The 27,452-nt window shown below is 39.8% G+C and overlaps 1 protein-coding gene and 1 non-coding gene across 3 annotated transcripts in view; both read right to left on the bottom strand.

Annotated features, from left to right (window-relative positions):
• The window catches only part of SCARA3 (scavenger receptor class A member 3), a 122,573-nt gene that overhangs the window by 52,253 nt on the left and 42,868 nt on the right, over window positions 1–27,452 (bottom strand). The window contains exon 6 of one of the 2 annotated variants that reach the window (XM_063709155.1): window positions 6,356–6,403. In XM_063709155.1, coding sequence (XP_063565225.1) covers window positions 6,356–6,403 — 48 coding nt within the window. Of the gene's footprint in view, window positions 1–6,355; window positions 6,404–9,972; window positions 10,061–27,452 lie in introns of those variants that run through there. The other variant, XR_008667700.2, reaches the window with a different exon arrangement.
• LOC115935654 (U6 spliceosomal RNA) lies at window positions 24,660–24,763 on the bottom strand. Its single transcript, XR_004071278.3, has one exon. It is a non-coding gene; the product is annotated as a U6 spliceosomal RNA (small nuclear RNA).

Here is a 27,452-nt window from a genome sequence, read left to right as displayed (position 1 = left end):
CGTGCCACTAAGCCTGGTTAATTTTTTCAATTTTTGTAGAGACAAGGTCTTGCTGTGTTGCTCAGGCTGGTCTCAAACTCCTGGACTCAAGTGATCCTCCTGCCTCTGCCTCTCAAAGCACTGGAATTATAGGCACGAGCTACTGTACCTGGCCAAGAATATTCACTCTTCTTGTCAATATTCTTTCTCCTTTCCCTCTTTCACTCCTTTCCTTTAGCTTTGACTTCTTCCTCACTTTGGATGTTCCTCTTTCCCCTTTCTCCCTTCCTTCTGCTTCCTCTTCCTTGCCCTCTCTCCCCTTAAGCTAATTACTTTTAATCTTTATTTATCCATTATTAAATGCCAGCCCCTCATCCTGCTTAACACCTTATGTGTAGTGTATCATTTCATCAAAACTCTTATTTTCCATTATGTTTTTTTCCCCACAGGTATTTTTTTCTCGCTGTAAAAAAAAAAAAAAAAAAAAGTAGAAAGCGCAGGTAAGCAAAAAACAAAAAACCACACACACAACCACAAACTTTAAGTTACCCACAATCACATTGTTGCCATTTTGCTGTAGGTTCTCCCAGATTTCTGTCCAAGAATGAACCCTCCAGAACCTACTAGGAGATTCTTTCCAGGTCAGGAGTCCTGGGTTTGTAGTTCAAGCCCCATCTTGAATGTGCTGTGCAACCTTGAACAGATCACCCCCAATCCTAGTCTCAGTTTATCCAGACTGCACCTGCATCCTGGGAACAGGCATGGCTGTGCATTTGATAACCACACCCATTGCCGGTTGGGAGACCAGGTTTTTCTCTCAAGGGAGCCGCAGCCTGTTGCCTTTTGCCACCATTTTGCAAATCAGATCTCAATTCTGGGCCCACCCAGCCACCCCCTCCTGTCCCCTCCAGCCTCACCCTGACTTCTCAGCTTTCACTTTTTTTCTGCTGATGGGTTGGAAATTGCTACTCTCCTGTTTTCTCTCCACCTGCACTAACAAACCCCAAGTGCTGCCCCCAGCACGATTCCCTGGTTCCCGGGTCCTCTGCCAGGTGCAGGTGCTGCGGCTTCATGTTCAAAGGATTCTGGGCACTGCACTTTCTCCCTTGATGTGCCCAGCCAGGCTGCGGGGATGGGAGGCTCCTCTCCTGTGCGGCTCAGGCTGTTTTTCTCCCCAGAGCCTTGTGGCCAAGTTTCCGTGGCCCTGTGCTCTGGACCCTTGGCCAGGGCTGCGGTGTGGGCAGCCTTGAGGCCCTGGGTTCCATGCCGGTTCTCGACAGGAAGGTCTTTCATGTGGGTGCCAGCTGGCCTCTGGGCCCAGCTTTGGGCCTGGCAGGGCCTGAGGAGGGAGAGCTGCGAGTGTGAAAAACACTTTCTGTTTGGGAGCTGGTTGGTGGGAAGGAAAGACAAGAGGGAGGGGGACAGGCAGGTCAAAGAGCTTACCCAGGTTTAGAGGAGCGAGGCCAAGGTGCCCCTGTAGAAATGAGGCGATTCGGCCTTTCCTCCCCCAAAAGAGGTCTTGGCAGAGACACAAGGAAGCAAAGTCTGTTGGGTGGGGATGGAAAACACTTTCCCAAGCCTGCCTTCACTCCCTCCCTCCCCCGGGCTCGCTGAGCCTAATCAGGTCAAGCACGCAGCTCCCTGCCAGACACTGTGGCATTGTTTAAAGCCGCTGCCTCCCCAGTACCCTCTCCCCACAGAACTGAGTTCTGACAAAGGAGGCCCTGAGGGACAGGGCTGAGAGGACGGAGACCCAAGGTCCAGGGACGCAGGGTCACTCCCCTATGGCTCGCTCTCCTTCCCACTGGTTATTGTTTTTCTACCCTGGACCCCAGGGAGAAAAGGAGCCAGGCCCTGGCAAACCTGAAGGCTGTTTGTGTTGACATAAAGGCACTTTCCGAGCAAACAGCCCTGAAAGGTCAGCAGTAACCCCAGGCAGCGCCAGGACTGGGCAGCGGGTTTGGGAGGTGTGGAGAGAAAGGAAACTGTGGGCCACTTGGGGTCAGATGACTTCACCAGAAGAAGAAAAGCCAGCCAGGCTGCAGGGAGGGGGCTTCCTGGGGATGGAGCCCTGGAAGACCTTGGCTACCCCATAAAACTTAAATAGGACTTGAAGTCAGTTGTTTATCCGCCTTCCAGAACACCAATGACATGGGAGAGACGCTGGCGCCCTAGGCAGGACCCAAGCGAGCCTGGTGTCTGGGGCAGGATCTCCCACTATGCTTGGCTTTCTCACTGTAGGACTCAGTTTGCATGGGAAACCAAAGGAGAATTTCAAGTGTCCTACTCACACATATTCTAGCCTTTCAGGAAACATTTACTGAGCATACATCACCCACCTGATAGGGGGCTAAGCCTAGGAATGCTTTCAGAGATGAGTAGCACAAGGTCTCAGATAAGGTGACCCATTGTCCCCGTTTGCCTGGGCCTCCCAGTTTTAACACTGAACATCCCTTAGCTCAGGAAGCCCAGGAAACCCTTTGGTTTGGGGCATACTTGGTTGGTTGGTCACCCTAGCATCAATCATCAAGCAGCTCATGATCTGCAAACAATGGTAGACATACGAGTGGTATAATAGAGGGTGCACAGGGATGGGAGCTCAGGTGAGCTCAGCTCCCTGCCTCACCTGAGCTCCCGTGCCTGTGCACCCTCTGTTGGCTATGATCACACCACTGCACTCCAGCCTGGGTGACAAAGCAAGACCTTGCCACTAAAAAAAAAGAGAAAGAAAGAAAAGAAAGAAAGAGAGAAAGAGAAAGAAAGAGAGGAAGGAAGGAAGGAAAGAAAAAGCTACTTTTTGAACGAAAGAATGAAAAAGCATCTCTCAGCTAGGAAATGTCTTGCCATGATGACACCTGTGTTCAATGGGGAGCTACGAGAACATTTTTAAAAAATCTACTGTACTGAGGCATAATTTACATATAATACAATGCATACACTTCAATGTAGACTTTGATGAATTTTGACAAATATATACACTCAGTAACTGTTACATCAATCAAAATATTTATAGCACCCCAGAAACTTCCCTATTTCTCTTTCGTAGTTAATCCCATCCTAACCATCCCATCCCAGGTAAACACTTACCTGATTTCTGTAACTATAGATTCATTTTAGTTTTTCTAGAACATCATCTCAATGGAATAATACAGTCTGTACTCTTTTGAGTGACTTCCTCTACTCAACGTGCTTTTGAGATTTATCCAAGTTGGTTTGCATATCACTAGTTTTTTTTTTTTTTACTGGTGAGTATGGATTTATCATAATTTTTCCATGCATTTGCCTATTGATGAACATTTGACTTGTTTCCAGTTTTTTGCTATTATGGACAATGCTGTTGTGAATAGTATGTACAAATTTTGGTATAGATAAACATTTTCATTTCTCTTGGGTAAAAACCCAGAAGTGAAATTGCTGGATCATAGGTTAAGTACGTGTTCAGACTTACAGGAAATCACCTAACTTTTCCAAAAGGGTTGTACCACTTCACAATTTCACCATTAATGCATGAGAGTTCTCGTTGCTCCACATCCTCACAACATTTGGTATTGTTGGTTTTTGAAATTTTAGCCATTCTAGTGGTATCTCAGAGTGGTTTCATTTGCATTTCCCTGATCATTAATGAAGCTGGAACACTTTTTCATGTGCTTACATGGTCATTCATATACTTTTCTTGCAAAATGTCTGTTCATGTCTTTCATCTTTTTTTTTTTTTTGAGGTAGAGTTTTGCCCTGTTGCTTAGGCTGGAGTGCAGTGGTGTGATCTCAGCTCACTGCAACTTCCACCTCCTGGGTTCAAGTGATTTTCCTGCCTCACCCTTCCGAGTAGCTGGGACTACAGGAGCCCACCACCATGCCCAGCTAATTTTTGTATTTTTAGTAGAGACAGGGTTTCACCATGTTGGCCAGGCTGTTCTTGAACTCCTGGCCTCCAGTGATTTGCCCATCTCGGCCTCCCAAAGTGCTGGGACTTTCATCCATTTTTAATTTGAGCTGCATGTCTTTTTCTTATTGAGATGTATGAGTTCTTTATGTATCCTGAAAGCAAGTCCTTTGTCTCATATATGTATTGCAAATATTTTCTCTTATTCTGGGATTTTTTTTTCTTTTCATGTTCTTAAAGGGATATTTTGAAGAATAGAGGGTTTTAATTTTGATATAATCCAATTTATCAAAATTTTTCTCTTATGGTTTGTGACTTTCATGACCATATTTCTTAAAGTCACAAAAATTATCTTATGTATTTTTTAAGAAGTTTTATAGATTTAGTTTTTACGTTTAGGTTTGTGGTCCATATCAGATGAATTTTTGTGTATTATATGAGGTAATATCAAAGTTTGTTTTTTGCATATAAAAATCATTTGTTGACTGTAATCCCAGCACTTTGGGAGGCCGAGGTGGGCGGATCACGAGGTCAGGAGATTGAGACCACGGTGAAACCCCATCTCTACTAAAAAATACAAAAAATTAGCCGGGCGCAGTGGCGGGCGCCTGTAGTCCCAGCTACTCGGGAGGCTGAGGCAGGAGAATGGCGTGAACCCGGGAGGCGGAGCTTGCAGTGAGCCGAGATTGCACCACTGCACTCCAGCCTGGGCGACAGAGCGAGACTCCGTCTCAAAAAAAAAAAAAAAAAAAAAAAAAAAAAAAAAATCATTTGTTGAAAAGACTTTGAAATCATTGGTGTCTTTGGGGAAAATCAATTGATATATATGTGTAAATCTATTTCTGGATCTCAATGTGGTTCAATTGATCTATATGTCTGTCCTTACACCATTATCTCATTGTCTTAATTACTGCTGCTTTAGAGTAAGTCTTTTTTTTTCTTTCTGAAATTTTAAATTTTTATTTTTTGTAGAGTTGGGGTCTCACTATATTGTCTAGGCTGGTCTGGAACTTTTGGGATCAAGTGATCCTCCTGCCTGAGCCTCCCAAAGTGCTGGGATTGCAGGTGTGAGCCTCCATGACAGACCTAGAGAACGTCTGGATATCATGTAGTATAGGCCCTCCAACTGAACTCTTCTTCAAAATTCTGTGGATTTTCTAGATCCTTTGCACTTTTATATACATTTTTAGAATCAGTTTTGTCAGTTTCTTTAAAAAGAAGGCTGCCGAGGCCTGGCACAGTGGCTTACGCCTGTAATCCCAACAACTCATGAAGCTGAGGTGGGAGGGTCACTTGGGCCCAGGAGGTCAAGGCTGCAGTGGGCTATGATCATGCCACTGCACTCCAGCCTGGGTGACAGAGCAAGACTTTGTCACTTAAAAAAAAGAAAGAAAGAAAAAGAAGGCTGCTGGGATTTTGATTGGAAGTGTGTAGGATATGTAGAAGAATATAGGGAAATGAACGTCTTTTTTTTTTTTTATTTTTATTTGAGACGGAGTCTCGCTCTGTCACCCAGGCTGGAGTGCAGTGGCGCAATCTCGGCTCACTGCAAGCTCTGCCTCCTGGGTTCACACTATTCTTCTGCCTCAGCCTCCCAAGTAGCTGGGACTACTGGCGCCCGCCACCATGCCCGGCTAATTTTTTGTATTTTTAGTAGAGACAGGGTTTCACCATGTTAGCCAGGATGGTCTCGATCTCCTGACCTCATGATCCACCTGCCTCGGCCTCCCAAAGTGCTGAGATTACAGGCGTGAGCCACTGTGCCCAGCCATGAATGTCTTATTAATGTGAGTTTTCTTATACATGAACATGAGATATATATATAGATAGATAGATAGATAGATACCACTATATATATATATCTCCATTTATAAAGATATTTAAAAATTTCAGCAATATTCTGTAGTTTTTACTATAAACATCATGCCCATCCTTTACTAAATTCATTCCTATATATTTATATTTTTATGCTATTGCTAAATGATTACTTAATTTTAATTTTCTAATTTTTTGCTCCTAGTATATAGAGATGCAATGGGTTTTTGTATATTGGCCTTCTATATTATGATATTGGTAAATCACTTTTTAATAATTGCCATTTTCTTGTAAATTCCCTAGGATTTTCTATACAAACAACTATGCTGTCTGTGAATAAATACAGCTTTATATTTTTCCTTCCAATATGTATTTCTTTGTTTGTCTTATTTCGTTGGGGAGGACCTCTAGTCAAATAGAATAAAAGTGTTGGGAGATGAGATCCTTGCCTTATTTCTGGTTTATAAGGGAAAACATTTAGTCTTCCACCATTAAATTTGCAATTAGCTATCCCTGGTGCTCTTGTTGTCATATCAACTTGACACATTATAAATCCAATCTCCAGTCTTATCTTAAAATAGTCTTAAAATAATCTTGCCTTACAATAGTCAGTTGTCTCTCAAGAGAATTCAGAGAGAAAAAAAATCCATGCATTTTAATATTTATGTGCTAATTTACCACTTCTGCTGCTCTCCACTCCTTCTTGCAGATCCAAGTTTCTGTTTCCTGTTAATATAAAGAATACCCTTTAGCAATTTTTATAGTACAGATATACTGGCTATGAATTCTGTGAGCTTTCATTGATCTGAAAATGTCTTTGTTTTCCTCTCATTTCTGAAGGCTATTTCCACTGGATATAAAATTTTGTTGTTAACAGTATTTTCTTTTTAAAATATCAAATATTTCAGATTTCTGGTTCTGAGGATATAGCAGAGGTGACGTGGGATTGAAAGTGTATTAGTCTGTTCTCACACTGCTAATAGAGACATACCCAAGACGGGTAATTTACAAAGGAAAGAGGTTTAATGGACTCATAGGTCTGTATGGCTGGGGAGGCCTCACAATCATGGTGGAAGGCAAACGAGTAGCAAAGGCACGTCTTACATGGATGATGGCAGGCAAAGAGAGAGTGAGAACCAAGTGAAAGGGGTTTCCCCTTATAAAACCATCAGATCTTGTGAGACTTATTCACTACCAGGAGAACAGTGTGAGGAAACCACACCATGATTCAAGTATCTCCCACCGGGTCCCTCCCACAACACATAGGAATTATGGGATCTATATTTCAAGATGAGATTTGGGTGGGGACACAGCCAAACCATATCGGGAGGGTTCTCTCTGGAAGCACTGCCCAAGGCAGGTCTGGTGGGGCTGTGAGTAGGGCACAGTGGGATATGATATTTACTTCCATGACAAGAAAGTCCTGTTGCTAGAATTGGGTCCAAATGAAGTACTAGAGAAGCAAAAACAACAATTGTTTAGCTCCATTTCCCCTAAGTCTGCAGGCTTCTCAGTGTTGATGCCTCAGGCCACATCTGCAACATGAGTTACAGGGCATTTCGGGAAATGCAGGCGTGGGATGCCTGCTCAGAGGCCTCAATGATGCTTGATAAGGAGAATTTAGATGACATGGGCTATAAATTGGAGAACGATGTCATCATGCATGCTCTCACTAAGCAGCTGCAGGCTGCGTCTGCTGAGGCCCCATCCACCATCTTCCCTTTGCTCTGGGAAGTGAACTGCCTTAGGACATACTGGAAGAAAGGATGCCTTTTACAGACACTGAGTGTCTACTATGAATAAATCCTCTGATGGTTATCTCAGGGTTGTTCTTTCTTTTTTCTTTTTTTAAATCAGGTTTTTCAGGATACAACTTACATACCATAAAATTCACCCATTTTAAGTGTATAATTCCATGATTTTTAGTTCATTTATACAACTGTGCAACCATCACCATGATATCATTTTAGAACATTTTCATCACCTCAAAAAGAAACCTCATGCCCAGTGATAGTCATTCTCCATTCCCATCACTGCCCCTGGCAATGACTAATCTACTTTCTGTCTTTCTAGATTTGCCTCTTCTGTACAATTCATATAAATAGAATCATAAAATATGTAAAACAAAAACAAACTGGCCAGGCTCAGTGGTTCACCTGTAATCTAAAAGGGCCTATAATCTCAGCACCTTGGGAGGCTGAGGCAGGAGGATCACTTGAGGCCAATAGTTTGAGACCAGCAGTTTGAGACCAGCCTGGGCAAGAGTGAGACTCTGTCTCTACAAAAAAAAAAAAAAAAAAAAAAAAATTAGCCAGGTGTGTTGGTAGGCACCTGTAGTCCTAGCTACTTAGAAGGCAGAGGCAAGAGGATTGCCCGAGCTCAGAAGTTTGAGGCTGCAGTGAGCCTTGTCACTGCACTCCAGCCTGGGTGACAGAGTGAGACTCTGTCTCCAAAAAAATTTAAAAGCAAAACAAAACAAAACAAAAAATACTGATTCAAAGATTTCATTTCATTGTTTCTGATCTCTACTATTTCTGATGAGATTCAGTGGTTTTTAATAACAGTGTTCCTCTGTATGTGCTTTTATTTTCTAGCTGTTTTAAATATTTTCTCTTGGCCAGGCATGATGGCTCATGCTTGTAATCCCAGCATTTTGGAAGGCCAAGGTGGGAGGATTGCTTGAGGCCAGGAGCTCGAGACCAGCCTCAGAAACACAGCAAAACCTTGTCTCTACAAAAATATTTAAAATTAGCCAGGCATGGTGGCATGTGCCTTTAGTCCCAGCTACTTGGGAGGCTGGGGCAGGAGGATTGCTTGAGCCCTGGAGTTCAAGGCCACAGTGAGCTATGATCATGCCACTACACTCCAGCCTGGGCAAAATCTTGTCTCAAAAAAAAAAAATTAAAATAAAAAAAATCTTTATTCCTGGTTTTGAGCAGTTTGAGTAGTAGGTGCATAAGTGTGATTTTTGTTTGTATTTATCCTCAAAGTTTTTTTTTGAGTGTCCAATTTCATGTGCGTTAGAACATTTGGTATTTTCCCATATGCCCATGAAGTTTTGTTTATTTTTCTACTGTATTTTTTCTTTATTCTTTAGTGTGGATATATTCTCTTGATTTGTCTTCAAGTTTATGACTTTTTTCATTTCCAATGTGCCATTAAATTCATTCAATAAACGTTTTAATTTATTTATTGTAATTTTCAATTTTAGAATTTCCATTTGTTCTTTTTTATAACTCCCAATTCTCTGCTGAGATTCCCTATTTTGTCACTCATTATGACCATATTTTCCTTTAGTTCTTTGAACATATTATCATATTTTAGTGTTTGCCTGCTAATATTTAGGTTATCTCTGGATTAGTTTCTATTGCCTAAATTTTTCTTGACAATGGGTCACATTTTTCTGGGTTTTTTTTCCTATAGTTAGTAATTTTTTATTTGCTATTGTGTGTCAGTTCTCTAAGTGTGTCAATGACATGCTTTAGAAACTATGGAGTCTGTTATTTACCCGTGAAGAACATTAATTTTTGGTCCAGCATACACTTCAGTCACTAGCTAATCCCCTTGAACTTGTCTTGACTGTATTTTATGCTTTGTTATGGCAAATCTGTGAAAAACCCAGACCCTCTCACTTCATAGCACTCAATCTCCAAACTCAGATTTATTTCAGGGCTTGGTTTTAGTTAGTTAGTTTCTTTTTAGGGTGGATCTATAATAGGCTATACTCCAGGGTATAGTCCTTACTCCTAAAGCACAGCTTCCGTGATGTCTCAGTCTGATGCCTGAGATATGAACAAGGTGTTAATGGCATTCCCTCCATTCTGGCTGGTCTGGATCTCCAATATCCCCAGGGCTTCTTTATCTCCTATATTTGGTTCAATTCATAACTCCTTATCGGCCTCTCTGGTAATCCTACACGATCTTACCTTGTGCATGTGCATCCAAACCCTCATCTAAGACCCCATGGGTGACCCAAACCTACAACTGTAGGGCCCCTTCCCTGCACATCTCTCTCTTCTTCACAATGCCTTGCCCTTCAGATTCCAGTTGCTTCAGCTGCCCCAAACTCTGAATTCTTGACTCCCCAGCTCAGCAAGGGGTCATCTCCTAGTAGGCCACCTATAGGCACAAATCTCTGTCTTTCTGTGGTCAACTTTCATTCCTCCTCCCTGTCCTCTGCTATCCTGGATAGGCCAAGTTCACAAATTAGGTCATAAACCACCTGTACATACCAAATTATCACGGAGGTAAGCTCCTTGCTGATCAGAGTACTTCTTACTCCCATACACTCCCCTAATTCTGCTTCTCAACCGTCCATTTCCTCAACTCCCTGCTCATTCCTTTCTTCTTCAACACATGGTTTTCCTCACCTTACTTTCTTTCCTAGGATATTAAAATAGGATAAAATATGTCATTACTGTGTTTTAAAAATTATTATTTTTTAAATTTCTTGTTTCTTGGGCCATATGAATATGTATCTCTATATCTCTGTGTAGATCAGTTTGTATATACATGAGCACATGGCGGGTGTTCCTGCATATGCTGGTAAGAGTGTATGTGGCATATTTTCCATAGAATGAAGTTGGAAGAATAAGGCTGGAGGATATTCAGTGGGAGAGAACTACCTTTGCTAAGCAGTGACTCTGAGTCCAGGCATAAAATATACTCTTTATGTAGAAATCTGATTTAATCCTCATTATTCCCCTATGAAGTAAGGATTCTTACTTTCATTTTTCAGAAAGAAAACAGAGGCTTAATGAGGCAAAGGCAACATGTCCAAGACCACACAGCTGGTAAGCAACAGAGCAAGGATTCAAATTGTGAACCCAAAATATCTGAGACAGGTCTCAGTTAATTTAGAAAGTTTATTTTGTCAAGGTTAAGAATGCACCTGTGACATAGCCTCAGGAGGTCCTGATGACTTGTGCCCAAGGTGGTCGGATACAGCTGGCTTTTACACATTTTATGGAGACATAATTCATCAAACGATACCTGTAAGACGTACATTGGTTCTATCTGGAAGGGTAGAACAACTTGAAGGAGGGGCTTCCAGGTCATAGGTAGATTTAAACACTTTCTGATTGGCAATTGGTCGAAAGAGTTATTATCAGTAGAAAGGAATCTCTGGATTACAAGAAGGGGTTGTGGAGACCTAGTTTTTATCATGCAGATCAAGCCTCCAGGTAGCAGGCTTTAGACAGAATGGACCATAAATGTTTCTTATCAGACTTAAGATCTGTGTTGATGTTAATGCGGAGGGGTATAATGAGGCATGTCCAACCCCCACTTCCATCATGGCCTGACCAAGATTTTTATGTAATTCTGGAATGCCCTTGGCTGAGAGGAGTGATCCATTCAGATAGTCGGGGGAGCTTTAGAATTTTATATATATTTTTTACAAAACCAACATCTCTCCAGCTCAAATCAGAACTCTTTCCACTCTATAATAGTCTCTCCCCAGAAAGAGTCAGTTAAGAAATGTGATCAAAAGGTATGTAGTTCCCTGACTTATGAAGTTGGAATTTTAAACTCTGTAAAATATTTGAAGATATTTATTCTGAGCCAAATATGAGTGACTATGGCCGGAGGCACAGTCTCAAGAGGTCCTAAGAACACGTGCCCAATGTTGTCAGGCTACAGTTTGGTTTCATACATTTTAGGAGGACTTAAGACATTAATCAATACATATAAGGTGTACATTGGTTTGATCCAGAAAGGCAGGACAACCTAAAGTTGGGGAGGGGTTTCAGGTCATAGGTGGATAAAGATTTTCTTTTCTTTTTTTTTTTTTTGTGAGACAGAGTCTCTGTCTGTTCCCCAGGCTGGAGTGCAGTGGCATGATGTTGGCTCACTACAGCCTCTGCCTCCTGGGTTCAAGTGGTTCTCTGCCTCAGCCTCCCAACTTGCTGGGACTACAAGTGCACACCACCATACCTGGCTAATTTTTGTATTTTTTTGTAGAGACAGGGTTTTGCCATGTTGGCTGAGCTGGTGTCGATCTCCTGGCCTCAAGTGATCCACCTGCCTCAGCCTCTCAAGGTGCTGGGATTACAGGCATGAGCCACCATACCCGGCCTAGATTAAGATTTTCTGATTGAAAGAGTTAAGTTATTATCTAAAGACCTGGAATCAATAGAAAGGAGTGTCTGGGTTAAGATAAGGGGTTGTGCAGGCCAACATTCTTATTATGTAGGTGAAGCTTCCAGGCAGCAGGCTTCAGAGAGAATAGATTGTTTAATTTTTTTTTATCGGGCTTAAAAAGATACCAGACGCTTAGTTAATCCTCTCCTGGATCAGGGAAAGATCTGGAAAGGAAAGAGGATTCTCTACAGAATGTAGATTTTCCCCACCAGAGACAGCTTTGCAGGACCATTTCAAAATTCATAATAGATATATATTTGGGGTAAAATACATTGATTTCTTTCAGGACCTGCTGTCACATGATGTATCTTATTGCTACAAATAGTCTGTTCTATCAGTTTTTTTTTGTTTTTTGTTTTTTGTTTTTTGAGATAGGGTTCACTCCTGTTGCACAGGCTGGAGTGCAATGACGTGATCTCAGCTTACCACAACCTTCACCTCCCAGGTTCAAGCAATTCTCCTGCCTCAGCCTCCCGAGTATCTGGGATTACAGGCATGTGCCACCACACCCGGCTAATTTTGTATTTTTAGTAGAGACGGGGGTTTCTCCATGTTGGTCAGGCTGGTCTCGAACTCCCGACCTCAGGTGATCCACCCAAAGTGCTGGGATTACAGGTGTGAGACACCTTACATGGCCTGTTCTATCAGTTTTAAGATCTCTGTTTTAATGTTAATGCTGATGGTTGTGCTTGAATTCCAAAGGGAGGAGGGTATAATGAGGTATGTCCAACTCCCCCTTCCCATCATGGCTGAACTGGTTTTTCAGGTTAATTTTGGAATGCCCTTGGCTGAGAGGAGGGGTCCATTCCTTTGTTTGGGGGGTTTGGAACTTTATTTTTGGTTTACAGAATGGACAGGAGATACATAGGGAAGTAGACTCATGGTCTGGCATTGTCTTATTGGAATTGCTGGATCTTAGGGGTCTTTTATGATAACCTCCTACCTGAAACCTGAGTGATCTGGGAGGCTTTGTGATCAGGCACTGGTGAATGATAAGGGTGGGAGAACTTAGTTGAGAGGATCAGAGATTTGAGTAATGAAGAAGTGCAGAAAGGGAATCATAGGACACACAAGGAAATGGGCCCAAGGTCTGGGAGAAAAAGGGATTGAGGATGAAGTCAGGAGGAAGAACAGAACCCTCACATGACAAAAGGGCTATTTGTGCACTGAAATTTACAGGAATTGCCAGAGGTAGGATTAATGCAGCGGACGGAGGGACTTCCCAAAAGAGACAGCAGTTCACTGGGTGCAACCAGCCTGCCCTTGGCTCCACAGGGGCTGCCAACGTGAACTATAATCAGGATGGTTCAGTCAGGCTGGAAACGTTAGCATGTTAGGAAAGTATATTGAACATGATGTCATGACAAGCACAAAAAGAAGGGAATCAGTTTGAAAAAGAGAAGAAAGTAAAAGGAAGTAAGAATCTCTCTGAGATTCTGTCACTCTGGCCAAGGAAGTAAGACTGGGGTTGGGGTGGGGTCCAGACGCATGATCCTTAGAAAGCTGTGCTTTCTAATGAGGACTGATGAATTCCTAGGCTTTCCCCAAACTGGATTAAATGTAAATACTCCTTGCTTTGGAAAGGCAGCCTGCCTTCTTTACTTTTTTACATTTTAAAATATAAATGATTGCTTAAATTTCACAAAATGCAAAAGGGGCAGAAGAGTATACAGGGAAAAGTTGCTCTCCCTTCTATATCTGATCTTCAGTTCCCTTTTCCAAAGGCAGCTGCTATTACCAGGCTTTTACGGATCTTTTCAAAGGTAGTCTCAGCATTTAAAAACATCTATGCATATGGCCTGGCATGGTGGCTTATGCCTGTAATCCCAGCACATTGGGAGTCTAAGGAGGGAGGATCACTTCATGCTGGAAGGTTGAGACTAGCCTGAGCAATTTACAGAGACCTCCTCGCCAAAAAAAATTAAAAAATTAGCCAGGCATGGTGGTGTGTGCCTACAGCCAGGCAGAGGTGGGAGGATCCCTTGAGCCCAGGAATTTGAGGCTACAGTGAGCTATGATCTTGCCACTGCACTACAGCCTGGGTGACAGAACGAGACCCTGTCTTATAAATAAAAATTTAAAAACTGTATATATTTATACTTGCACACAAATGATAGCTCTTTTGCACATTGCTTTTTAAAACTTTTTAACTTTTTAAATGTATTTTTGAAATTATTCCTTATCAGTACATAAAGAGCTGTCTTACTACTTTTTAACAGTCACATAATTTTCCATCTTAGAAATGTATCATAATTTAGGTAGCCTCCTGTTAATGGAAAGTTAGGTTAATTTACAATCTTTTGCTATTACAGACTGCTTCAATAAATGTCCTTGAACATACATCACGTCATGTGTGTGAGAGAAAGAGGGAGACAGAGAGGCAGAGAGATACAGAAGGAGAGAATGAGAGAGAGAAGACGTGAAGATGCAGAGTCAAGGGCACGAGCGTTTTGAGATGTGGAGAATATTTGCCCCCCTTCTTTAAATGTGCGCTGGCTGCTCATGTGCTGACTAGGTGGTGCTGGCCTGTGGACTCCCTGACTAATGGGAGGAAAATGTCAGAGATACCAAGATATACGCTGTTTTTCTCAGTTCTTGCGACAACACGGTGAGGCATGGAGGTGAGTAATTCCTGTATTTTATCCCAGAGTGTTAAGATCAGAAGGGGCTAGAAATTCCAAAGTAACACAGTGACTTCTGATCAGTCTCTTGGGTACTCTAATACTGGAAAAGGTAGCCTCTCTGAATAACAGATACAGATATTTGGTCTCTAGAAGTAAGTCGTTTAAAAAAGTCTTTACTGTATTTATTTATTTTGGTAGAGATGAGGTCTTGCTATGTTGTCCAGGCTGGTCTTGAATTCCTGGCCTCAAGCAATCCTCCCAAAGTGCTAAGATTACCGGCTTGAGCCACCGTGCCCAGCCTAGAAGGAAGCTGTGCTCATGATAAATACATAAACCGCCTTTCTGGCCCACACTCGTCTTTAGGATGGGCCCAGCATCCTCTGCTAGGTCCGGCCCAGCCTAAGCATAGCTGAGAGAGCACCGGGCCTCCCATCCCACTAGGTTCTGTGAGGACCTGGGGCCCTGCAAGGACGCAGCTGGACCATCCCCAAACACACGGTTCCCAGATTCTAGAAAAATTAGGTGTTTTCTCGATGCTCACACACCCACATCCAAACACAACAGCACTTGTGTTTTCAAAGAGAGGGCCTTGGTAATCCTGTCCTCCCACCCAGATCTGCCCTCTGTGCTGTGGGGAGGTTATGAGATATGAGTGGGTCACCGCTCAGTGCATTCCCAGCATCGCGTTGGGTCACTGGCTTAGCTTGGAACCGGCTCAGGATAATCATGCTTTTCATCAGCCGCTCCCGTTTCCCTTCCTCGTTCCTCTTCCTTGTGAACTTCCACCCCCAGCCTGGCATAAAGCCCTTTCACTCTCAGCATTCCAGGTTCTCGGGAAACAAAAGTAATTCCCACTGTCTCCACAAGCCCGCCCTTCCGTCGGAACTGGGGGTCCTTAGACCCTGGACCCAGAGAGTGGCTCCATTTCCTGTGGACACTTCCGGAACTGGTTTATCAAATCTCACTTCTTCGGATGCTTTTGGGCTGCCTGGACACACACACTCCTCCCAGACTCCGCTTTGGATTTTTGGGCCTGTTCTGATTGACTTGCTGTGGTCACTAACATTTTCAGGATGTTTCCCATGGAATTCCAGGTTCTAAGGAGGTGCCTTGGGGGCTGCTGCAGAGATCCTCTTTAAACACAGAGCTCCCCAGCCCCTTCTTATAAAACACTGTGAAATATATCATACTTTTAAAAAAGAACAAAAACATACGCATGTATGTACAGTTGAAAAATAATTATAAAGCCAATACCTGTGTAACCTTCACCCAGGTCAAGAAATAAAATATCGTCAGAACCCTAAAAGCCCCGTGTGGCCCTCCCTAACCTACTTTAGATGTTTAAAGTTGCAGCTAAGAGCTCCCTTCCTAAGCAAGTCTGAAAAATGCTGGCTTAAGGGATTCCTTCCTGAATGCCCCTATAGCCATATTCACTATTGAATCTTGTACATTCCTGTTTTCTCTCCAGGTCTCAGAGGCTCTGAAACTTTGCTCTCTCCCTACCCCTGACCTCTACCTCCCGGGCTCAAGCAATCCTCTCACCTCAGCCTCCTGAGTAGCTGGGACTATAGGCACGTGCCACCATGCCTAGCTAACTTTTTTATTGTTTGTAGAGACAGAATCTCACTGTGTTGCCCAGGCTGGTCTTGAACTCCTGCACTCAAGCGATCCTCCTACCTCAGCCTCCCAAAGTACTGGGATTACAGGTGTGAATCACTGCACCTGGCTGTGTTTTTTTTGCCAATATCAAGGACTTCCAGTTTTTTTTCTTTATATTTATCTGTTGCTTTGTATTCACTTTCCCCCTCCTTCCCCATCATAAGTCATCACTGACCATCTATCATGAATACAACAAATCATTCCCTCCTGAAGACGGAAATAATTGTAGAGTACAAACCATACACAGGCCACTAATTACAGGGACAGACTGGTTACAGAATCCTGTTCTGTTTATCATTTTTCATTAGAATACTCAAAATGCAGGAGACATTTAATAAATATTTTTGAATAGTTGAAAGTTTCTTGGAACAGCTCCTACTATTCTGGTCCAGAATGTTCTTCCTCTTGGTTACTAAAGAAGCCATCAGATTCCCAGTTCTTCCTTGCTTTTCATTTTCTTTTTTGAGGTGGAGTTTCACTCTTGTCGCCCAGGCTAGAGTGCAGTGGTGCAATCTCAGCTCACTGCAACCTCCACCTCCCGGGTTCAAGCAATTCTCCCACGTCAGCCTCCTGAGTAGCTAGGATTACAGTTGCCTGTCACCACACCCAGCTAATTTTTGTATTTTTAGTAGAAACAGGTTTCGCCATGTTAGCCAGGCTGGTCTCGAACTCCTGACCTCAGGAGATCCACCTGCCTTGGCCTCCCAAAGTGCTGGGATTACAGGCATTGGCCACCGTGCCTGGCCTGCTTTTTTTTTTTTCTAAGTTAAGCATCCTCTGCCCCTCTTGGGCCAGACACCAGAGAGTTAGTCCCTCTGTACCTTTTACCATTTAGGTTTCTTTATTGAAATTTATAAGACCTCCAGTTCAGTGTTGAATAAGTGGTAAATGCAGGCAGACTTTTGTCTTGTTCTTGATTCTAAAGACAATGCGTTCTCTTCCTGCCTTCCTTCCTCCCTTTTTCTCTCTGCCTTTCGCTGTCTTTCTCACTGTCATTCTCTCTGTCTCTCTCCTAGCTCTCTTTCTTATTCTCTATTTTTATCATTCCCTCTACCCAGGGTCTTTTATTAATGAATATCCTGCAAGATTGAGGAAGGAGACTGGTTAGAGCAGGGGAATTGTGGCTGTATTCAGAAACTCTAATATTGGCATCAGGCTCTGTGTCTCTACTTTCTTATGGTGGCTTCTTTCTGAGGTAGGGTCTTCTCTCCTATTCAGACAAATGGCCACAACAACTCCAGGCTTTCAGTCTTCTAAATTAGCAACCCAGAGAAGAGAAAGTGCCTCTTTTCTAATACTTCCAGCAAAATTCTGGGAGTGGACACTCTTTGGCTAATTGGTTCAACCTGGGTAAAAAGCCTGTTCCTGCAATCAAGGTGGTATTATCATTGGACAGACCTGAGTCACCTGCCCACCCCTGGGGGAAAGTGGTTGCTGAGATCAGCCCCATTTGAACCATATGAAGTTATTAAAGGTGTTTATCCAAAATAAAATAGGATTGTTGTTCACAATGGGGCATGTCGAGGGGTGGGTGGGGAGCGGGAGAGCCTCAGGAAGAACAGCTGATGAACGCTGGGCTTAATACTTAGTGATGGGTTGATCTGTTCAGCAAACCACCATGGCACACGTTTACCTACGTAACAAACCCGCACACCCTGCACATGTACCCTGAACTTAAAATAAAAGTTGAAGATAAACAGAAAATAGGGGTGTTGTTACCTAAGAAGAGGGTGTGGATACTCGTAAACTAACACAACAGCTACCTGCTACAGGCAGCATCTGAGCTGGGTTTGCAGGATGGACAGGATTTAAGCCCAGAGCAATAAAGAACAAGGGAGAAATAAATGGTACATGCAGAAGCGAGGGAGGTGCGGTGTAGATGGTTGAACCAGCAGCCTGGCCCCCCAGGAGGCCCCATGATAGTGAACAGAGAAGCCTTGTGTCCTCCTTGTTTCTTACTAAGATACTTCTTTGTAGTATTATTATTTTTTGTCTTTAAAGTTTACATATATATGTATGTATGTATTTTTTTTTTTTTTTAAGAGACAGAGTCTCACTCTGTTGCTCAGGCTGGAGTGCAGCGGCACAATTATAGCTCACTGCAGCCTCAACCTCCCAGGCTCAAACGGTCCTCCCACTTCAGCCTCCTAAGTAGCTGGGACTACTACAGCTGTGCGCCACCACACCTGGCTAATTTTTTCCTTTTTTGTAGAGAAGGGGCCTCCCTATGTTGCCCCGGCTAGTCTCTAACTCCTGGGGTCAAGGAATCCTCCCACCTCAGCCTCTCAAAGCGCTGGGGTTACAGGCATGAGCCACCACGTCCAGCAACAATAATTTCTTAACATAATCTAATAATAAAACCTGCATTCAAATTTCTATGATTTTCTTAAAAAAGCTTTTATTTATAAGTTGGTTTGTTTAATTAAGATTCAAACACAGTCCGCACATTGCATTTGGTTGACGTATCTCTTAAGTCCTCTTTTTTCAACAAACTTTTATTTGAGGATTAACTTTAAGTCTCTTTTAATCTTTAACATCCTCTGTACACATTTCTCCCCCACCTCATGTGTTTATTTGTTGGAGAAACTGGATTTTACTGGGTTTGACTGGGCAGCACCTCCCCAGTCACAAAAATGGTGTTGTTTAACATGTTTCTTTCTTTGGAGCGCTTGCCTCTAAACTGAAGATAGGTCTAGAGGCTTCATTACACTTAGGGTGATTTTCTTTTGTTTTCTTTCTTTTTTTGACAAGTCACCTTCATAGGTGGTGTTGTGTACTTTCCACTGCATCATAACAGGGAGCATGTCATGTCTGGTTCTCTTAAATAGAATACTTCCACTGCTTCAGCTTTCTGAAAGATGTGGGCATTTTGGGTACATACTATTTATTAGATCTAAAAGTTCCCTTTTATTCCTAGTTTGATAAGACTTTTCAAAAACTGTAAATGCATGCTTAATTTACTAAATGCCCTTTCTGCATCTATTTAGGTATTTTCTTTTCTGCTTCAGGTAACAGGATTTTCTGTTCTCATAAATTAAGTTAGAGGATGAGCTCTATTTTTTCAGTTCTCAGGAAGAGTTTGTGTTGGATTGGAATTTTGACTTCTTTGAGTGTTTTGGTAGGATTTGCTTGTAGGTCTTTCTATGTGGACCTGGTGCTTTCCTTGTGGGAATATTTAAACCACTGATTCGATTTCTTGAATGGTTTCAGACCTATTCAGGTTTTCTACTTATTAAGTCAGTTTTGGTGAGTTATGTTTTCCCATGAATTTGTTTGTTTCATCTAAGTTTTCAGAATTATTGGTGTCAAATTTTCATAATATTTCCTTTTAATGTCACCTTTTCCATTGCTAATATTCTGTACTTATGACTTTTTTCATTTTCTTGATCAATATTGCATAGGGTTTGTTGTTGTTACCTGAAGAAGAGGGTGTGGAACTTTTGGCTTTCCGGGTCCTCTCCATTCTAAACTTTCTTTTTTCCATTTCACTGATTTCTACCCTTTATTATTTCCTTTCTACTTTCCTTGTGTGTGTTCTGGTACACTTCTTTAAACTTTTTTTTTTACATTAATTAAAATTTTTTTTAGAGAAGTGTCTCACTATGTTGCCTAGGATGGAGTGTAGTGACTATTCACAGATGCGATCAGAACTCCCTGCAGCCTCAAATTCCTGAGCTCAAGCAGATCCTCCTGCTTCAGCCTCTTGAGTAGCTGGGACTATAAGTGACATTGCATCCGGCCAAACTTCTTAAGTTGAACACTGAATTCATTTAATTCATTTATTTTAGCTTTTCTTCTTTTCCTTTTACTTTTTTTTTTTTTTTTTTTTGACACAGCCTTGCTCTGTTGCCCAGGCTGGAGGGCAGTGGCACAATCATAGCTCACTGTAACCTTGAACTCCTCCCTCAGCCTCCTGAGTAGCTGGGACTATAGGTATGTACCACAATGCCTAGCTAATTATTATTATTTTTTGTAGAGATGGGATCTCCCTATGTTACCCAGGCTGGTCTAGAACTCTGGCCTCAAGTGATCCTCCTGCCTTAGCCTTCCAGAGTGCTGGGATTACAGGCGTGGGCCACAGCACCCAGACATCTGTTTCTAATATAGACGTTCAAGGCTATTAATTTTCTCTCCAGTTGCTGCCTCAGCCACATTCCTCTACTTATTTTCATTATAAAATAGTTTGAAAATGTTTTCTATATTTATTTAAACTAATTTTTATTGCTTCTTTTTTGGCTCATGAGCATTTGGAAGTGAATTTCTATTTTTATGACTTTTTTTAAAGTTGAGTTTTACTTTATATTTAATGAAATGCACAGATCATGTGTGTTGTTTGATATGTTTTACCAAATGTAGATACCTGTCTAAATCACCCATCTGTTAACATAGAGACCATTTTCATGACAGCAAAAACATATGTTTTTTTCTATCAGCTCTTGCTCTTTCCTGCACAACGTGAGGCAAGGACTATTTTTATTTTTAGCATCACAGAGTAGCTTTGCCTTTTATAAAATTTAACATAAATGGAATCATACTATATGATTCTCTTTGTGTCTAGCTTCTTTTCTTCATTACATAGTTTTTGAGTTTTTTTCATGTCATTCCTTATATTTTATTGTCATTCTCTCTTTCCTGTTTTTCTTCTTCTTCCTTCTCTTCCCTGTTCTCCTCCTCCTCTTTCTTCATAGTGTCACATTTCATGAAAATACCACAATTTACTTACCCATTCTCCTGTTGATGGATATATGGGCTGTTTCCAGTTTGGGGCAAATATGAGTAAAGTTGGTATGAGTGTTTTTGTACAAGTGTTTTTGTAGACTATGTTTTTCTTTCTCTTGGGCAAATACCTAGGAGTGGAAATGCTAAGTCATCTGGTAGATGGGTGTTTACCTTCATAAGAAGCCAAACAGTTTTCCAAAGAGGTTCTACCATTTCATACTCCTACCAGGAAAATCCTAGTATTTGACATTTTACGTCTTTTTAAGTTTATTCTACTGAGTAAAATATTATATTCTAGTTGTTTTTAAATTAGTTTTATGATTTTATAATGTATAGTTTATATACAAAAAAGGCATACATATTATTGGGCATAATTTGGCAAGTCTTGACAAATGCACACACCTGTGTGTGTAACCACCACCCCTAATCAAGATATAGAACACTTCTCTCACCTCAGAAGATTTCCTTATGCTTCTTTACAGTCAATTACACCCACTTCTGCCCCAGGTTACAATCTCATTTCTACCACTCTATATTGGTTTTGCCTGTTCTAGAATTTTACATAAATGGAATTACACATGATGTACCCTTTTTTTATATGGCTTCTCTCAGTCAGCACATTTTTTTTTTTGAGATTCATCCATATTTTTGTGTCTAATGTTACTTATTCCTTTTGACTGTGGGTATGCCGCAACTTGTTTATCCATTCTCCTGATGATCGACATTTGTTTTTTGTGTGTTTTTTTTTGTTTTTTGTTTTTTTTAGTTTCTGGCTAATTATAAACAAATCTATGAATATTCTTGTACAATAATTTTTTGGATCTATGTTTTTATTTCTCTTGGGTAAATTCCTAGGAGTAGAATGGCTAGACTATATGAGAGGTGTTTGTTTAACTTTTTAAGAAATGACCAAACTGTTTTTCAAAGTAGTTATCTATCAATACCTGTGAAAAGAAGGGAAGAGGAAAACTAAAGAAAAAACCAAAGTGGTTACATAATTTTACATTCCCTATAACAGTGTATGAGAGTTTCAGTTGCTTTACATCCTTGCCAACACTTGGTATGGTTTTCTTAATTTTAACTATTCTATTATGAGTGTAGTGGTTTTAATTTGCATTTCCTTGGTCACTTGATAGTTGTAAATGCTGACCATCTTTACACATGTTACATATTCTTCTGTGAAGTATCTGTTTAAACATTTCACCTTTTTTTGTGGACTATCTTCTTATTACTGAGATGCAAGAGATATTTACATATTCTATTTATAAATTATTTGTCAAATATTTTCTCCTAATGTGTAACATACCTTATCATTTACTTAAATAGACCTATTAATAAGCAGATTTTAATTTTGATAAAATCCAGCTTATCAATTTTTTATGGTTAATGTTTTTCTTGTGTTAGCTAAGAAAACTTTGTCATTCCAAGTTCATGATAGTATTTTCATTTATCTAGAGGCTCTGTAATTTTAACTTTTATATTTAGGTCTTGATCCATCTCAGATTAATTTTTGTGTATATGATGAGGTAAACATCAAGATATATTTTTTTCCCATATGGATATCCAATTGTTCCAGCACCATTTTTTAAGAATTTTTTCCCCATTAATTTCTTCTGATGCCTTTGTAAAAATGCAATTGACTATTATTAAATTCATCTCTGACTCTGTTCTATTCCATTTGACTATCTGCCTGTCTTTACATCAATACCACACTGTCTTCATTATAATATCTTTATAGTAACAAGCAATGTAAGTCCTCCAAATTGGTTCTTTTTTTTCAAGATATTTTTGTTTTATTTTGCATTACTATTTTATGTCCTTTGCATTTTCATGTACATTTTATTGTCAGCTTCTCAATTTCTACCAAAAAACCAAAAATCAAAACAACACATGCTGGAATTTTGTTTGGGATTACATTGACTATAGATCAATTTGGGTACAGAGATATATCATCCATGAACATGGTATATATCTCCATTTAGTCCGGCTTTTAAAAATTTATTTCAGCAATGCTTTTTAACTTTATATGTAGAGATTTGTTTACTTCATTTTTTAAGACAGAATCTCAGCCTGTTGCCCAGGCTGGAGTGAAGTGGCATGATTTTGGCTTACTGGAGCCTTGACATTTTGGGCTCAAGCAATCCTCTTGTCTCAGCCTCCAGAGTAGCTGGGGCTACAGGTGCATGCCACCACACCTGGCTATTTTTTTTTTTTAAAGAGATGAAGTCTCGCTTCTGTTGCCCAGGCAGGTTGTAAACTCTTGGCCTCAAGTGAGCCTCCTGCCTCAGCTTTCCAAAATGTTGGGATTATGCGAGTGAGCCACTGCACCCAGTCCATATGTAGAGATATTAAACAAATTTTGTCAAATTTGTTACCAAGTATTTTATGTTCTTTGCTGATCATGTAAGTGATAGTTCTTGAATTTCATTTTTTAAATTTTTTGTAGCTAGTATATAGAGATACAATTAACTTTTATATATTGACCTTGTAGGCTTTGATCAAAATTTATATTTTATTAAAAGTGAGTTTTTATGTAACTTCCTTAGGAATTTATTTATTTGTAAGTAGAGATTATTTTACTTCTTCTTTTCCATTTTTTATAAGTTATCTTTACTTTACTTGTCTTATTTCACAGGATAGGGCCTCCAGTACAATGTTGGCTGTAAGTTGTGAGAGTCAATACTCTTGCCTTGTTCTTGATTTTGGAGAGAAAGCATTTGGTCTTTCACCTTTAAGTGTGATGTTAGTTAAAGGATTTTCTTAAAAGGGTTTTGTCTAAGTTTAAAGTTTTCTTTGATTCCTAGTCTGCTGAGAGTTTTAATTATAAAATGTTAAATTTTAACAATTATTTTTTCTGCAGTTATTGAGATGATCAAATTATTTTTCTCCTTAACTCTGTACATATGACAAACTATATTGATTGATTTTCAAAATATGAAACTAGCCTAGCATTCTTGTGGTAAGCCCCACTTAGCCATGGTACATTATCTTCTTTATGATGACTAAATTTGATTTGCTGGCTGCTAATTCAATTTGTTAAGAATTTTTGCATTTATATTCCTGAGGATTATTTGTCTATGATTTTATTTTCTTGTACCTTACTGGTTTCCTACCCTTTTGAAAGAGTTTGTTTAATGTTGGCGTTATGTATTTCTTAAATGTTTGAAATAAATCAGTAATAAAACCAACTGGACTTGGAGTTTTCTTTAGGAAAAAATTTTAAACTATGAATTCAATTTTTAAAATATTAGTGGAGATTTTCTTTTTGTATTAGTTTCTGTGATTTTTATCTTTCAAAGAATTTGCCCATCTCATCTAGGTTATTGAGTTTGGTGGTATAACTTTGTTCAAAATGTTTCTTTGTTACCCTTCACTGTCTGTTGATTCTATAGTGATGTTCCCTTTTTCATTACTAATGTTGTTTCTTCCCTTTTTGTGTTGATCTCTTTATCTAGGGGTTTCTTATTTTATTTATCTTTTCAAAGAAGTAACTTTTGGTCATGTTGGTTTTCCTTTATTTTCGTTTTTCTATTTTATTGATTCTGGCTTTAATATTGTTTTCTACCTTCAATTTATTTTGGGTTTAAATTTCTTTTCTTTTTCTGTCTTATTAAAGTGAAAACATATATCAGTAAGTTTTAAATCTTTATTTTCTTATATACTCATTTAAAGCTCTAAATTTCCTAAGCATTGCTTTATCTGCATCCAACATATTTTGGTATGTTATGTTTGCAATACTATCCAGTTCAAAATATTTTCTAATTTTCTCTGATTTTTTTTCTTTCTGATCTATGGTTATTTAGAGGTTTTTATCTTTAATTGCTAAGAATGTGTGGATTAAAAAAAGGGAAGGCTTCCTGAATTTGCATGTCATCCTTGTACAAGGGTCAGGCTAATCTCTGTATCGTTCCAATATTAGTCTACGTGCTGCTGTAACAAGTACTTGTGGATTTGACGTGTATCTCTCATTTACTGATTTCTAATTTACTTCCATGTAGAGAGAGTACTGTCTGTGTAATTTAAGTCTTTTTCAAACGCATTGAGACTTACCTTATGGCTCAGCATATGGTCTATTTTGGTTAATATCTGATGTGCCCTTGAAAATAATGTAAGTTCTGGAGTTGTTGGTTATTGTGTTCTGTAAATGCCAATAATTTTAAGTTAGTTGACCTAATTCATATCTTCTCAAATCTAATAGATTTTTTTTAGCCTACTTGACCTATCACTTCCTGAGAGAGTAAATTTTTTGTTGCTGTTGTTGATACAGGTTGCTCTAAAAACTATAATATACATTCTTAATTTATCATAGCCTACCTTGCTTAATATTCTTGACTTATGAGAAGTGAATATGATACAAGAATATTCCACGGATCCACTTCCCTTCCATTGTGCTACTGTTACTGCTCATTTTACTTTTGTATGTCGTAAACCCCACAATGATGATTTCCCCTTTAACAAAACATGTTTTAGAGAAATTAAGAAATAAAAAAGTGTCTTTATTCTCACCACTACATGCCTGGCTAATTTTTTGTATTTTAGTAGAGACTTACTTACTTAGTAAGTAAGTAAGTAAATTGTGGTATTTTCAAGAAATGTGAGACTATGAAGAAAGAGGAGGAGGAGAACAAGGAAGAGGAGGAAGAAGAAGAAAAACAGGAAGGAGGAGAACGACAATAAAATATAAGCAACAACATGAAGAAAACTCAAAAACAATGTAATGAAGAAAAGAAGCTAGACACAAAGAGAATCATATAATATGATTCCATTTATGTTGCCCAGGGTGGTCTCGAACTCCTGAGCTCAGGTGATCTGCCCTCCTCAGCCTCCCAAAGTGCTGGGATTACAGGCGTGAGCCACCACACCTAGCCTACATTGATTTTTGAGTATTAAAACAACTACAAGGTTTATCCTGAGATAAACCCCACTTATATTATCCATCTTAAATATTGCTGCATTTGATTGGCTAAAATTTTGTTTAGAGCTTTTACTTCTATATTTATGAAGGATACTGGTTTATAATTTCCTTTTCTTGTAATGGCTTTATTTTCTTGCAATTTGTATCAGGTTTTGCTATTAGGGCAATGCTAGACTCAGAAGAAGTTTGGAAGTGTTTCCTCCTCTTCTATTTTCTGGAAGACTTTGTGTAGAATTTGTATTATTTGTATTATTTGTTCCTTAAATGTTTGGCAGAATTCATCAATGAGCCCATTTGGGTGTGGAGTTGTTTTGTGGGAAGGCTTTTAACTATAAAGTTCATTGCTTTCATAGTTATAGTAATAGCAATGGAGCTATACTCATTATTTCTTCTTGAGTGAGCTGTGGTAGTTTGTATTCTTTAAGAACTTTGTCCATTTTCATGTAAGTCATCAACTTTATTGACACAAAGTTGTTCATAATATTCTGTTACTATCCTTTTAATGTCTGTAGGATTTGTGGTGATGGTCTCACTCTTGGTAATCTCTGTCTTCCCTCTTTTATTTCTGATTAGTCTGACTAAAGACTTATTCATTTGTTGATCCCAGTGAATCAGTATTTGGTTTCATGAATTTTTCTCTATATTTTTCTATTTGCATTTTCTTTAAATTCTTATCTTTATTGTATTCTTTCTTCTGTTTATTTTGGGTTTAATTTGCCCTTCTTGTATTAAACTTTAAGGTTAAAGTTTAGGTCATTGATTTGAGAACTTTCTTGTTTTCCGATACAAATGTTTAACGTTATAATTTTCCCTCCATACACTGCTTTAGCTGTATCACACAAATTTCATGTTATGTTTTCATTTTCATGAAGTTCAAAATATTTTCTAATTTCCCTTGTGATTTTTTTATTTGACTCATGAGCAATTAGAAGTGTGCTATTTCATTTCCAGTTATTTGAAGACAGTAGATATCTTTCTGTGCTTATTTCTAATTAAATGCCATGTGGGCATAGAACATACTCTCCATGATTTGAATTCTTTTACATTTGTTGAGGCTTGTTTCATGGCTCACATCATGTTCTACCTTGGTAAATATTTTATCTGCCCTTGAAAAGAATGATCTTCACCCACAGCTGGTGCAGTGTTTTTCCCATATTATTAGGTTAAATTGACCGACAGTGATGTTCAAGTCTTCTATATCCTTACTGATTTTCTGTTTACTTATTCTATCAATTATTGAGAGAGAGATGCTGCTTTTTTAGCTTTGTTACTGTAGTCTAGAATAGCTGTTACTCTAGAACTACAGTGGTTTTACTTTTAAACTATGGATTTTCTGGTGTCTCAACTGAATGCATGGTGTTGTTTAGTAAGGCTGGTGAGACCTCCAAAATTCCCTATCGCTGTATACCCTTCGGCATCTCTAGTCAGCTCACAGATTCCCCACAGATTCAAGCAGATCAGTCACTCAAGGGGAAGTCTGTGCAGATATCTGAGCTCCTTCTGTGCACAGCTCCCTCCTGCTCAGTACCCCATCCAATTCCAGCTGCCTTGGAAGTCCCAAACTTCAGTCACCGTTTCTTCTTCCCATGAGACTATGACTCTGTTTGGGCTCCACTTCTCTGTGTGGTAGTTTGGAAAGTGGCCCTGGACAGGAAGCTAAGGTGAATCTGGAACTAGCCTTTTCTGTAGGTAGTACAGTATGGGGCAGCTAGTTGCA

The sequence above is a fragment of the Gorilla gorilla genome, chromosome 7 (genome assembly GCF_029281585.2).
Source record: "Gorilla gorilla gorilla isolate KB3781 chromosome 7, NHGRI_mGorGor1-v2.1_pri, whole genome shotgun sequence".
Lineage (NCBI taxonomy): Eukaryota > Metazoa > Chordata > Mammalia > Primates > Hominidae > Gorilla > Gorilla gorilla.
This window is presented reverse-complemented; position numbering and strand designations above follow the sequence as displayed.